Source organism: Peromyscus maniculatus, chromosome 1, assembly GCF_049852395.1.
Source record: "Peromyscus maniculatus bairdii isolate BWxNUB_F1_BW_parent chromosome 1, HU_Pman_BW_mat_3.1, whole genome shotgun sequence".
In the NCBI taxonomy this organism is placed as follows: Eukaryota; Metazoa; Chordata; class Mammalia; order Rodentia; family Cricetidae; genus Peromyscus; species Peromyscus maniculatus.
This window is the reverse complement of record NC_134852.1, coordinates 189,202,147-189,217,405: the sequence shown is the minus strand read 5'-3', so window position 1 is coordinate 189,217,405 and position 15,259 is coordinate 189,202,147. Positions and strand designations below refer to the sequence as shown.

The 15,259-nt window shown below is 38.8% G+C and overlaps 1 protein-coding gene across 1 annotated transcript in view; it reads right to left on the bottom strand.

Moving 5' to 3' along the window:
* The window catches only part of Btaf1 (B-TFIID TATA-box binding protein associated factor 1), a 90,905-nt gene that overhangs the window by 54,327 nt on the left and 21,319 nt on the right, over positions 1-15,259 (bottom strand). Inside the window, exons 3-9 of the mRNA XM_076562834.1 lie at positions 14,592-14,706; positions 12,191-12,334; positions 7,382-7,545; positions 4,754-4,890; positions 3,366-3,495; positions 2,613-2,681; positions 336-425 (exon numbers count right to left, since the gene is read on the bottom strand). Coding sequence (XP_076418949.1) covers positions 336-425; positions 2,613-2,681; positions 3,366-3,495; positions 4,754-4,890; positions 7,382-7,545; positions 12,191-12,334; positions 14,592-14,706 — 849 coding nt within the window. The remainder of the gene's footprint in view (positions 1-335; positions 426-2,612; positions 2,682-3,365; positions 3,496-4,753; positions 4,891-7,381; positions 7,546-12,190; positions 12,335-14,591; positions 14,707-15,259) is intronic.

The following is a 15,259-nucleotide window of genomic DNA, read 5'->3' as shown; positions in this document are numbered from 1 at the left end:
TCTATGCTATTTCCAGTGTTTCTTGTTACATAAATGTTGCTCAGGACCATTACCATTTTCTTCATCTAACTCGACTCTCTACTGCATTATATCCTGCTCAAATGCTCTTCTTTCTACAATTTTTTCCACTCCAGGGTTTCTGAATATCTCTGTTCCCTAAATTGATTCTACAACTATAAACTTGTATTTTTCTTACTTGTTTCTTTCTAACTTTGCCACAGTACTTCTTCTTACTCACCTTGCATTCCTACTTTATGGTACATAACTTTTGCTACTTTCCCCTAAGCTGGAAAGAGGCTGGCTACTAAACTAAAGCACAATTTTAATACACTTACCTCTTCTAAAGTGCTGTCTCCCATTTTACCACCACTTTTCCCATGAGCTTTAAGAATTTCTCTAAGTCCAGTACCTGCCCCGTGTCGAACCTAAAAACACACAGGAAGCAAATATCAGAGGTCAAGTGTTTAAAGAAGCTAAATTCGACTTTTCTTTTATGAAAATGTTTTCCAGTCATTGCTGATGTTACAGAAACATCTTTTAAGACATAATTATGTCTGTCTGCCTGCCTGCCTGCCTGTCATCTTCCTTCTTTCCTTTTGATGCAATGTTTATCTTGTAACCCTGAATGATCTGAAAGCTGCTATGTATATAAGGCTGACCAAGAACTCACAGAGATCCGCCTGCCTCTGCTTCCCTAGTGCTGGGATTAAAGGCCTGTGCCACCACACCTGGCCTATAATCATGTTTTTAATAATATGCATTTTGTTCTGGAATACAAAGAAAGTAAAATACTTTATAGGGCTATGTTTTTCAACTGAGACAAATTACATATATTTCACAATTTTTTGGGTTATTCAGAAGGTTTTAAAAGTTGAGCAAGAAAATAGTTATTTATTCTCCTACTCTAGCCAGGTAACTCTACCTGGCTCTCACCCCACCCCCAGCCTCTACCAGCACTCAGAACTAAACAAGAAGAGAAATAAATTTCCATATCTTGTTCTATATAGCCCAACCACTAATATTTTAGAAGTACATACATTAAGCCGGGCGGTGGTGGCGCACGCCTTTAATCCCAGCACTCGGGAGGCAGAGCCAGGCGGATCTCCGTGAGTTCGAGGCCAGCCTGGGCTACCAAGTGAGCTCCAGGAAAGGCGCAAAGCTACGCAGAGAAACCCTGTCTCGAAAAACCAAAAAAAAAAAAAAAAAAAAAAGAAGTACATACATTAAAAAAAAAAAAAAAAAGGTCAAGTGCCAAAAGAAAAGAATTCACCCAAGATGTCTAATGACTAGTGCTTCTTCCTAGACCATGGATAAATCCCCATTCTCACAGATAAGGATACTCTTACATGTTATCTAAAGGGGGGAAAGGCCACTGACACTAGACTCATTCATTTAAAATGCTATCTGAGCTAAAACCTTTACAAAGTACTCACAGCAGGATTTTCCCCTCCTTTTCTTTTTCTCTCTTTTTCTTTCCATGCTCACAATAACACCCAGGCAGGATCTCACACATGCTAAGCAAGTGCTATGCCAATGAGCTACGTCCCTAGGCCCCAAAGCCTTGTTAATTCAAGGGCCAACTAAAGGTTTGAGACGACCAACTAGTAAAAGACCAAAGACTATTTTCACCATATTGGGACATGTTTGAAATTTTCTTTAAAGAAATACTTTTGGAAGCTAAATTACTTCTGAAACTGGTTTGAAAACGTCTGCCCTGTCTACAGCCATACTACTCTAGATGTGCCCAATCCCAAATCAAAACGGTTTTGTTTTGTTTTGGTTATGGAAGTGATTTTGAGGTGTGACTCCAGGGCCTTGTGTATGGTCAACACATACTTCTGTACATCTAGCATATACATCCATGCACTGAAATCACTATTCTTGGTAAATCAAAACTGCCCACTGTAGGCATGATATGATGGTGAACACTTGTAATTCCAGAACTCAGGAGGCTGAGTCAAGAATATCACAAGTTCAAAGCCAGCCTGAACTACAATGAGACTGCCCAAAAGCTGTCCATTTTCAATGAAAAATAATTTTTTACTGTCTATGAAAAAAATATAAGTTTTTATGGTAGCCAAAAGAATAAAAAAATATGAACAACTTGCTTCAAAACATAATTTAAGCCGGGCGGTGGTGGCGCACGCCTTTAATCCCAGCACTCGGGAGGCAGAGCCAGGCGGATCTCTGTGAGTTCGAGGCCAGCCTGGGCTACCAAGTGAGTTCCAGGAAAGGCGCAAAGCTACACAGAGAAACCCTGTCTCGAAAAACAAAAAAAAAAAAACATAATTTAAAGGATGAGAAAAGTTTTTTTTTTTTTTTTAAATCTAAAAATTTCTTATTTAGAAGTCAAACCTAGTGTGGTAGAGTACTCTTTTTAATCCCAGCACCCAGAAGGCAGAGGACTCTCTATGAGTTCAAAGCCAGCTAGTTACATGATGAGACCCTCAACCCCAGCCCACCCCACACACAAAAGAGAGAGACAATAAAACTATATAATATGCCCTAAATCCTAAGGGAGACCCGAGGGGAAAATAGGAATCTTAGCAAGTTTCCTATTCGTGGCATTGTTTTCTTTGCTAACACAAAAGAGAGCTCAGAAGATGCTTTACCTCCCAGGAGGGATTAAAAAGGTCATTGCAAAGTTCTTCACAGAAGCTTTCCAAAGGCCATTCGTTTGTCTAAATAAGAAAGATATAATTACTGCTAGATCAAAGCTTTATGCTAACAATTTAAGACATTCAATAAAGTGTGTTCATGTGTAGCGTTAGCAATAGTAACAGCTTTAAAATTTTAAAGTAAATGAATGAAGTGTTAAAACATTTACTAGGGCTGGGGAGATGGCTCAGCAGTTAAGAGCAGTGGCTGCTCTTCCGGAGGACCTGGGTTCAATTCCCAGCACCCACCATGGCAGCTCACAACTGTCTATAACTCCTCTTCCAGGGGATCTGACATCCTCACACAGACACACAAGCAGGCAAAACACTGATGTACATAAAACACAAATAAAAATGTTTACTAATAAAATTTCTCCTGGTTGACAAATTACACAATATTCTCAATGTATACATTTAAGAAACTTATAAATTTCTTTATAAGGCTGAAGAGATGGTTCAGTGGTTTAAAACACTGGCTGCTTTTCCAAAGAAGCCAGGTTCAATTCCCAACACCCACATGACATCTCACAACTGTCTGTAATTCCAGTTCCAGAGGATCTGACACCCTTTTCTGGCCTCCATGGACACCAGTCATGCAAGTGGTGCACAGACACACATGCAGCAAACCATCCATACAAATAATAATCATGATGATGATGATGATTATAGCAAGTTAAAGTAAAAAAGTTATAAACAATTTCAATATACCTCCTCAATTAAAGAAGAACTTTCTGGAACATTATCAATCAAGACTTTGGAATCATTTGCAGTCTGGTTAACAACAACATTTGCTACTTTCCGTCTCTTTTCTTCTGGCTCTCCATCAGTGCTATCATTGCTAAAAAAGAAGTTACTAATTTTAAAGTAAATGAAGGAAAATATGAATGATCCACAGTGCATGTAAGAAAAATCCATCATCTTCACGGATGTATTAATATTGCTTATGTAGCTTACTTAAAAGTCTTATGTGTCAACTAAAATGAACTCATTAATACTTTTGAACAAAATATACCCTACTATTTTCTAAGTTGGTGAATCTTTTCTTTCTTTCTTTCTTTCTTTCTTTCTTTCTTTCTTTTTTTTTTTTTTTTTTTTTTTTTTAATGGTTTTAAGACAGGGTTTCTCTGTGTAGCTTTGTGCCTTTCCTGGAACTGGCTTTGGAGACCAGGCTAGCCTCCAACTCACAGAGATCCACCTACCTGCCTCTGCCTCCCAAGTGCTGGGATTAAAGGTGTGCGCCACCAACGCCCAGCTATGAATCTTTTCTTTCAAATTGAATATCAAATCTCACATTATTCTTTCATCTCTACAACCAGTTCCCTTTCTTTTAATTTTAAATTCTTTTAACTCAACAACTTAATCTAGCCAAGCATGACACTAACTTTTTTAGGCTTTTGCAACCTAGAGAAAACTAATATGCCAAGTAATATATGCTTATTTGTTGAAAGAATATGATTAAAACACACTGTATAAAAAAAATTAGCAAACATTTAAAAAATATACAGAAACTGACCACTGATTAAAAAGTATGCAGAACACTTGAGAAAACTTTTATAACTTTTTTAAGTTTTATAACTTAAGCCTAGCCAACAAATCAACAAAACACAAACTACCTTTATACATCATTAAAAGAATTGAAAAAGGCAGGGGAGTGGTGGTGCACACCTTTAATCCCAACACTCAGGAGGCAGAGGAGGCAGGTGGATCTTTGTGAGTTTGAGGCCAGTCTGGTCTACAAAGAGAGTTCCAAGACAGCCAAGACAACAGATTTTTCTGCAATGTCATTCCTCAGTAACGGTAAATACTCTGTCCTTAGTAAAAAAAAAATCCAAGTAGCCGGGCAGTGGTGGCGCATGCCTTTAATCCCAGCACTCGGGAGGCAGAGGCAGGCGGATCTCTGTGAGTTCGAGACCAGCCTGGGCTACCAAGTGAGTTCCAGGAAAACGCGCAAAGCTACACAGAGAAACCCTGTCTCGAAAAACCAAAAAAAAAAAAAAAATCCAAGCAGTACTATTCGGCTGAATAAAAATCATCAAGTTGTTTCTCTGTAAATCAAGCACAATGACTGTTTCAAGTGAATAAACAAAGATTACTACCTCTTCTCATTCGTTTCCACTGCATCCCTGGATCTCTGTTTTGCAAATAACTTGGCCATTCTTTTAGCTTTGTTCTTCTGTCTATTACTCATTCCTGCTCGGAATTCTGAATCTATCAATTCAGCAGCCTGGAGAGTCTAAAAGAATAAAACAATGAGTTTAAACTGTCAGAAATTAAAATAAATTCCTATAGTTTCAATCTTAGAGATATAGGTATATAAATTTTAATATATAGAGATTAAACATTCTTTTTGATAATATTACATTATGCTGTATGGCTATATCATGATTTTACTCTCAACCCAGGTATGCTGGAACACTTAAAATCCCAACACTTGGAAGGCTGAAGGAGGATCAGAAAGCCAGGGCTATCTAGTAAGACCTTGTCTCAAAAACAAAAATGGCACATCTTCAATCCCAGCAGAGGATATGAGTTCAAGGTCAGCCTGATCTACCTATAGAGTTCCAGGACAGCCAGGAACACACAGAAAGACCCTGTCTCAAAAAACAATTAAAACTTTAAAAAAATATATTTCTTAATTATCTAATTCTCAATGGACTAAGTCTTGTTTCCTAACTTTTTTATACTATAGGTATGTCATAGACAAATAATCCTAGCAAAGAAAAGGTTTCTGAAGAGCTGAGACTTCAAAATAATCATAATACCAACAAAAGTTATGAAAATAAAATTCTCAAAAAAAAAAGAAAAGAAAGAAAGAAACCAATGCTTATCATGTTCAGAAGGAGGAAGAGGAAGAGGAAGAAGAATTTTAGCCTTAAGTGACCGACTGGTACAGTATTCTATCATCAACTTAGCCACTAAGATGATCCTTTCATCTTAGCCACTTCCTACTTCTTTTGCTCTTTTTCTATTCATTGGAAACACTATAAAAACAGCATAATAAGCAAATATTAAGATGCTTGTCTACTCAGGAGGCTGATGCAAGAGGATAAATTGAGTTCAGGAATTTGGGCCTGAGCAACATAGTAAGAATTCCAGCCTTTTGGAGGTAGAGGCAGAAGTATCATAGGTAGGAAGAAGGAAGAAGAGAGACATAGACAGTGACAGAAGATATACTGTGTTTATATAATAAAATTTATTTAAAAAATTCCTTTCTGAAGCCGGGCAGTGATGGTGCCCTCCTTTAATTAATCATAGCACTCAGGAGGCAGAGACAGCTGGATCTTTGTGAGTTTGAGGCCAGCCTGGTCTACAGAACGAGATCCACGACAGCCAGGGCTACACAGAGAAACCCTGTCTCAGGGGAAAAGAAGAAAGAAAGAAAAGAAAAGAAATTCCTTTCTGTATCTGTTCTAAGAATTAACTGAAAATGTACACTTCACACGCAGTAAGGATTACTGTTATGGATGCTGTGCTGAGGTCTTGGAACCAAGAGCCATTGGTACATGACAGTGCAGATATAACAAGTAGACAGCAACAAAAACTTTAAGAAATTTCCCTTAAGGGGCCTCAACATGCAAGACCAACCTGTTAGGACCAAAGCCTCCCCAACAAGACAAGTCATGCCCTGTAGCTCAGCTAGCCTAGAACTTCTTATGTACCCCAGGCTGGCTTCTGCCTCCAGAGTTCAAGGGATTGTAGACATGCATTCTGTACCTGACCAGAAGCAGGAAATATTAATGGAGCCAAAGGGCCCTAAAAGATTTTAGAGGATAGGAGAATGAGTACTGAACCTCTTGAAACATGACATTTCACTTGTGTGGGAAACAGCCACAGCCTTTAGAACTTCAATAGACTGTGTCCAAAATAAAGTTAATGTGCATTGGGGGGAATGGAGAGAGGAGGTGCGCGTGGGTCTGGATCAGTCAGGGATGAATATGATCAAAATATATTACATGAAATTCTAAAATAATTAATGAAAACACTTGTTTTTTAAAAGTTCATATGCATCCACTGAAAATTGAAAAAATAATAAACTGAGTAGTGGTGTCCCACTTCTTTAATCCCAGCACTTGGGAGGCAGAGGCAGGCGGATCTCTGTGAGTCCTGAGGCCAGCCTGGTCCACAGAGTGAGATCCAGGACAGGCTCCAAAACTACACAGAGAAACCCTGACTCGAAAAAAACCAAAAAAAAAAAAGAAAATTGAAAGAATAAAAGGAGGAGGAGGAGAAAAAGAAGAAGAACTATGACCCAGCGTAAAACGGACTGAGGCTGTCGTATCAGAGTGTCAGTGGAGTGCCGACTGTGTAAGCATGGGGCCTTGAGTTCACGTGAAGTCAGGCATGCCAGGAGGAGACTGGCCAGACAACTGAATGCTAAATGAGCTCCAGCTTCAATGGAGATGCTGTCTCTAAAACTATGGTAACTCGTCAAGAAAGACACTAGATACTGACCTGACTTCTACACACATGAACACATACAAATGCACCTGGAAAAACTCATGCATACACCCACATGAACATATACATATACTACACACACAAATGTGTTTAATCTACATATACTGATATACTAAGCTATATTAAGTGGGGAACGGTCAATATGGGCTAAAATGGACACATACAGCACTTGGCACTATAGAAATTTCTTGGTTCAGTTACATAACAACATGAAGTGAACCCTTTGTGTTGTTACTTGCAATCAAATAACCCAATATTTTACCTACAGATGGTTTGTTTACAAGGGCTGCTGAAGTTGGGGTGTAATCCAAATCCTCGTCGTTGAAGAGCTCTTCAGTACTCATTCCAATTGCTTCCCCCATATTAAGTCCAAGCTTCTTCTGTAATAATTTCCGTTGGCGTGCTATTCTCTCTTTAGGATCTACTTCACCTGTAAACAGAAAAAAATACATTTCCTCCAAATCAGTTAAGAAAGTCTTTACTATATGCAGATCAGACTCCCACATTAAAAAACATATACTGTCTAACATTTGCTTGGTTAATTGCAAGTGGTACCACATGTTTACAACCCCAGTACTCAGAAAGTTGAAGCAGCATAGGGAGCCAGTCTACGCTATACAGTTAAGGTTAGTTTAGAAATGTCACAAGCAAAATATCAAATCCTTCAATGAAAAACAGTAAAAAAGAATTATACCAAAAAAGTGTCATTTCAAAAATAAAAACTGAGTGGACTGGAGAGATGGCTTCAGAGTTAAAAGCACTGGCTGCTCCTCCAGAGGACCTACATTTGATTCTTAGCACCTACAAGGCAGTTCGTAACTACTGGTTGTAAATGCAGTTCTAGGGGAAGTGATGACCTCTCTTAGCCTTCTCAAGCACCAGCCACACACGTGGTGTATAGGCAAAATACCCATACACATATAAAATAAATTTTTTTATTTAATAAATAAAAGCCAGGGTTGGGGATTTAGCTCAGTGGTAGAGTGCTTGTCTAGCAAGCGCAAGGCCCTGGGTTCGATCCTCAGCTCAAAAAAAACAAACACACCTTTAATCCCAGCGCTTGGGAGGAGGCAGAGGCAAGAGGATCTCTGCGTCCTAGGCCAGCCTGGTCTACAGTAAGTTCTAGAACAGCCAAGGCTACACACAGAGAAACCTTGTCTCAAAGCAACAACAACAACAACAAAAATCTTCTTAAAATAGAACACTAATCAATCTTACATATAGCAAGAGCTTTAAAAAACTAGAACAATGCATATTGATAAACTCTTTGGAGTTTCTTTTTTCTTTTTTTAATTAAGAAAAATTTTTCATTCATTTTACACACCAACCAAAGATCCCCCTCTTCCCTCCTCCCGCCCCCTCAGCTTCCCCTGCCAACAAGGCAAGGCAGGCCTCCCATGGGGAGGCACATGCAGCAGAGGCAAGTCCAAGCCCTTCCCCCTGCCTCAAGGCTGCAGGAGGTGTGGAGAGCGTTTCTTACATATGGCACACATGCACACACAACTGAAAAACACATAAATTGGACTTATCAAAATTATATGTTATGCTTCAAGGAACACCATCAAGAAAATTAAAACAGCCAGGTGGTGGTATCCCACGCCTTTAATCCTAGCACTGGGAGGCAGAGGCAGGCAGATCTCTGTGAGTTCGATGCCAGCCTGGTCTCCAGAGCAAGATCCAGGACAGCTAAGGCTACACAAAGAAACTGTCTCGAAGAAAAAGAAAGAGAGACAGACAGACAGACAAACAGAGAGACAGAGACAGACAGAGACAGACAGACAGAGAGAGACAGACAGACAGACAGACAGACAGACACGGAGGGAGGGAGGGAGGGAGGGAGGGAGGGAGGGAGGGAGGGAGGGAGGGAGGAGGGGGAGGGGAAGATGGGGAAGAAAAGGGGGAAGAAGGGGAAGGGAAAGAAAAAGAAAAAGACTTAAAACAAGGACTTGAATGTGAGACAGCTGTTTAGCCTGAACTGTTTGGGAGCCCTCAAGCAGGGGGACTGGAATTCATCCCTGGTGCATGGGCGGGCTTTTTAGAGCCCAGTGCCTAGGGTGTGACATGCAGCCTTGGTGCAGAGGGGAGGGGCTTGGACCTGCCTCAGCTGAGTGTACCAGGCTCTGTTGACTCCCCATGGGAGACCTTGCCTTGGGGGAGGGGGGAATCTGTGGTTGGTATGTAAAGTGAATAGAAAATTTCTTAATAATAATAAAACAAACAAACAAACAAAAACAAGGACTTGACTCAGTGACAGAGCATTAGTAAACTATGTGCAAGGCCTTAGGTTTCATCTTCAGCTACACCATTAAAAAAGGAAAAAATATGGCCAAGAAAATAAAAAGGCAACCCACAGAATAAATAAATAAATGAAAATATGCAAGTAAGGCACTTGTATTTAGAACATGCAAAGAATGCTTCCAAGTCATAATAAAGGACAAATTTTAAAATGAGTCAAGACCCTGGACAGGCATTTCTACAAACCTCTCTAAAGAAAAGATAAAAATGGACAACAAACACATGAAAAGATGAAAGACATTCAATATCACTAGTCAGCTGAAAAGCACAAATGAAAACCAGAGCTAGCATTCATATTGACTAGTGTGGCTAGCATCAAAAGTTAGATAATAAAGTGTTGGCAAGGCTGTGGAGAATTTCGAATTCTCGTACACTGATGATAGAATATAAAATGGAAGAGCCACTTTTTGTTTTGTTTTTTATTTTTCGAGACAGGGTTTCTCCGTGTAGTTTTGGTGCCTGTCCTGAATCTCGCTCTGTAGACCAGGCTGGCCTTGAACTCATAGATTTCCGCCTGGCGCTGCCTCCCGAGCGCTCGGATTAAAGGCGTATGCCACCACCGCCTGGAGCAGAGCCACTTTTTAAAAACTGGTAGTTTCTCTAACAGTAAAACATAGCTATTGTGACCCAGCATTCCACTCCTAGGAGAGATGAAAACATATGTTCATACAAAAACTTGTAGCCGGGTGGTTGGTGGCACACACCTTTAATCCCAGCACTCGGGAGGCAGAGCCAGGCGGATCTCAGTGAGTTCGAGCCCAGCCTGGTCTACAGAGCAAGATCCAGGATAGACACCAAAACCACACAGAGAAACCCTGTCTCAAAAACCAAAAAAAAACAACAAAAAAAAAACCCAAAACAACTTATAAATGATTTATAGTAACTTATTCTTTTCAATTTTTTTTAATTTTTATTATGTGTATGTAAGGGGAAATATTGTGCACAGAGCAGAGGTACTGGAACCCCTGGAGCTGGAGTTATAGGTAGTTTGACCACCTGACATGTGGGCTCAGAACCAAACACGGATCCTCTGCAAGAGCAGTACATTTTAACCAGTGAGCCACATTCCCACCCCTGACAAAAGCTTATACTTAATAGCCAGAAAGTGGAAACAACTCAAAGGAGAAAAGGATAAATAAAATATGGTGTCCGCAAAATGGAATATCAGTTAGCCATAAAATATGACTGTCTCATATCCTTAAAATGACTACTACCAAAAAATTGAAAATGGAGGCTGGAGAGATAGCACTATCAAGCCTCCAGAACCCGGGCCTGATAGCACACACCTATAACCCCAGTGATGAGAATGGGAGACAGGGGACTCACTGGCCACTCAGCCCAGGCACATCAGTGAGTTCCAGGAAAAACTGAGACCTTGTCTCAAAAACCAGTATAAACGTGAAGTTGACTTCTGACCCTCAGGCACACGTGTGCACATACACCCACAAACATTCAAACCAAAGGGGCAAAGAGAAGAAAAGACTGGAGTGTAACTCACTGGCAGATCTTGCAGTACAAATTATGCCTTAAGTTCAGTCCCTAGCATGCCAAAAAAGAAAGTTCTGGCTAGAGCATGAAAGAATTAAATCCCTGTTTACTGTTGGTGGGAATATGAAATGATGCAGGTGCTACAGAAAACTTAAGAGAACTACCACATGATCAGCAACTCACTTCATTGTAAATATGCAAAAGAAATCAAAGCAGAAGGCTGCCACACTGGGCAAGTTAATGAAGGTGCTTGCTGGATCCGATTCCCTTTTCCGGCATGCAGGAATACATGCAGGCAGAGCACTTACACACAAATAAAGGTGCTTGCCATCAAGCCTGATAACTTGAGTTCAATCCCTAGAACTCACACAGTGGAGAGCAAGAACTGAATACTTCCTCTGACCTCTATGTGAGCACCATGGCACACATGCCCTCACCCTACACAAACAAACACACACACACACACACAAATAAATAAATAGCCAAAAGAAAGAAATCAAATTCACAGACCATAACCAAAATCATACTGATAATCATCCATCATTTTTAAAAAAAATCTCATTGTGTTACTTTGTCTAGCCTAGAACTCACTATGTAGACCAGGTTGGCTTGGAACGCAAGAGATTCACTTGCCTCTGATAGGATTAAAGGTATGTGATACCATACCCTGCCCCCTATTTTAAGTTAAGAGACAACCTATTTACAGAAATCTATTAAAAACATCAGAGGTTTTCCTACCCAAGGCCACAATCTTGAATAGGAAAACATTTATTTTCCTGTGACCACCTCTTTTTGGTTTTTTTGCTTTTTTGAGGCAGGGTTTCCCTATGTTGCAGTCTAACCCCAAATTCCTGGACTCAAATGATCCTGTTTCAACCTCCCAAGGAGCTGGCACTCTGAGGTATGAGCCGCTGCACTCAAGGTATTTATTTATCTAATATATTCTGTTACCTTAAAGATAATGAGCTAGTTACCTAGCCAAGGTTTGATTTTAATTTTAATTTCAATTTTTTACTTTGCACATAGGCACAAGATCCAACACTACTCAAAACATAAGATAATACAACAATAAAATAACCTTCAAATTCCCAGAATTGTAAAAACACTGCCACATTCTGTATTGGTTCTGATTATTCCAGCTTTAGAGCAAGCATTTTTGGTTACTTTGTCTACTCCCCCATACATAAAAACTTCAGTCAATTTACATTTTATGATTCTTTATATATTAAACAGCACACCATATAAGTCAATTTGAAAGCAAAGTTTCAGACTTCTCCAGGACTATTACTAACCTGGTTTTTCATCTTGGACTTCAAATTCTGCACCAGCAGACCCCAAAAGTGATGCACCATGCTGTAACAATCTGCATATATCAAATCTGTCAAAATTTAATCGATCTGTAGTAGATGAATCTTCCATAGAACTTTCTGTAGGTTCTAGATGAAGTTTAAAAATATTAATTTGACCATATAGTCAAAAGTGCAGAATGAAAGAACATAGCATAGCATTACTTGCAGTATTGGGTAAGATTTAAGAAAAGCAAAGATAAGAAAATCACTGTGATTTATCTACAATCACTCCTTAATTATCTGTGAATCAATTATTAACTTGGTGACTCCCCTTCTACAAACCACCAGAATGGTAAGTGGGTATGTGTTTCCAACAGTGAAAGCATGTTATATGAAGAAATACATCTCTGTTGGCATATATGTTAAATATCATACTTTAATTTACTGTTTAAGGATTTAAATCCTCCAGAGTTACAGTATGAGTTTATTATACTGCTAAACCAGAAGGCAAACATGCACACAATGAATTGATAAGTAACAAACACTGTCTCTCCCTACATCAGAGGAATAGCTAGGACACAAACAACTCCTCACTCAGCAGGACTTGCTTTCCACACTCTAATTGTAGCCTCACAACAAACGATTGAAATTATACATCCATTTGAGACCCAAGCATATCTTCAAAGTGTTCTACGTTCTTTCCAAAAAAGATCAGCTATAAAAGCTAAACTATAACTGCTTATTAACACAACAGTTAACATGGCATTTTCAGTCATTTACTGTGAATGAAAGTATAACTGCTTCAACTTAAAAACAAAATAAAAAAAAAAAAAACCCTCATGAACGTTTTCTAGTAATGATAACCAGTCTCACTATAAATTTTAATGCTGGTATATTCAATAAAATAAGCTGCACTTATAAGATAACCAGGGATAAAGAGCTAGAAATGAGAAGGTTCTGGTTTTAGATTTGATAAAAGGGAAATTAACACAAAAATTCAAAATAACACATCAGAAAACAATAGCAAAAATTTTAAGATAAGATTTATGCCAAAAGACTAAAATGAATCTAGTTGCTCCTTACTGAATTCTCACTTAGGGAACATTTATTGTATCTTATGAAGTACTGCACAATGCTAGAATTAAAAAAAAAATAAACTCGCTGGGTGGTGGTGGTGCACGCCTTTAATCCCAGCACTCGGGAGGTAGAGCCAGGTGGCTCTCTGTTAGTTCGAGGCCAGCCTGGTCTATAGAGCAAGCTCCAGGATAGGGTTCAAAACTACACTGAAAACCCCTATCTCAAAAAACAAAAAACAAACAAACAAACAACAAAAAAAAAACAAAAAAACTGAACCAGCCCTCAGGAAGCAGAGGCAGCCTGGTCTACAAAGTGAGTTCCAGCACAGCCAGGGCTGTTACACATAGAACCCTGTCTCAAAAAACAAATGAACAAAACACTCCTGAAAACTAAATTTGTAACTCTATCCTTTGACAGAATTCATACCACTACATAACTGATATTGTGTGGCCAAATTATAAAACACAAAATTTAGATAAAATAATACATAATAAAAGTTCACTTAAGCTGCTGGGGAAGTGGTGGCATATGCCTTTAGTCCCTGCACTCAGCATGCAGAGGCAGGCAGATCTCTGAGTTCAAGGCCAGTCTGGTCTACAGAGTAAGTTCCAGGACAGCAAGGGCTATACAGAGAAATCCTGTCTCAAAAAACCAAAAATAAAATCACTTAATTAAATCATATGCCTTATACTGTCTCAAAGGCATATGGTTTACTTTAAATTATCAGTATAAGCAATCATAAAATAAGTACTACAATCTTTTCCCTCTATATAACATTCAAAGAGAACAACAACAAAAACACTAATTTGGGAGAGCAGTACAGCTCAGTAGTAGAATTCTTGCCTATCATCCACAAGGCCCTGGGTTCAACCCTCAACACCACAAAATCAAAACAAACAAGAAGACAAAACCCCTACACACAGGGAGGACATAACTAAAGAGTTAGCTTGCCAAATATCCATACATAAATTATGCTGAAGTTTAGAAAATATCACACTGTATGACTTTTCCAAACAACAATGAAAAATGAATTGTTTCAGATATTTACACCATATTCATCCCTTGGAGGGAATTAATAAATTTAGTACCCTACAGGATTAAATATTTTTAGAAATACAATGAAAATATTGTTTATCCAGCAGCTTCTTTTTTTAAGTTTAGTGGCAACACTCATCTTATTCAATATTCCTCCCTAGCAAAGCTGAACCTGAAAATGTAAAAATTAAGCCTTTAAATCAAAATTGATATTGTTACACTACATACTTTTCATTGTAATTAATTCTACAGTTATGTTTTATTTCAAACTACTTTTCCCCATTAAAGGCACCTTGTTTGGTTCTTGGCACTGGATTCCACTCGGGCACATTTTTCACTATAGCTTCAACAGCTTGTCCTGCAGCAATTCGGGTATCCCAATTTGCACTCCTTAAGTATATTAATACCTTAAAATTATAAAATAAAATAATTACATATCAAAACAAAAGTTTGTTCCAAGTAATCAGAAAAATGTTAATTTGTTATTAATTTATAATCTGGGATCCTTCAAATACATATAAAACATTTAGAATTATTAAGCTAATTCATGAAGTTTGATTATTCATAGAGAGTATTACTATTCCCCCCTTTTAACAATTATTTTGTGTGCATGTGTGGAGGTCAGAGGACAACTTGCAGAAATTGGCTCTCTCTCTCCACCCAGTTACAGGGTTCCCGTAACTGTACTCGGGTACAGTACTCAGGCTTGGCAGCATCTTCCTTTACACACTCAGCCATGTCTCTTGCCTTCACTACCATCTTAAAAAGAAGAAGAGGAGCCAGGGGTGATGGCGCACACCTTTAATCCCAGCACTCAGGAGGCAGAGGCAGCAGGCAGATCTCTGTGAGTATGAGGTCAGCCTGGTCTACAAAGCAAGTTCCAGGACAGCTAGAGGTGTTACACAGAGACACTCTGTCTCAAAAAACAAAACAAACAAACAAAAAAAAAAAAAAAAACAA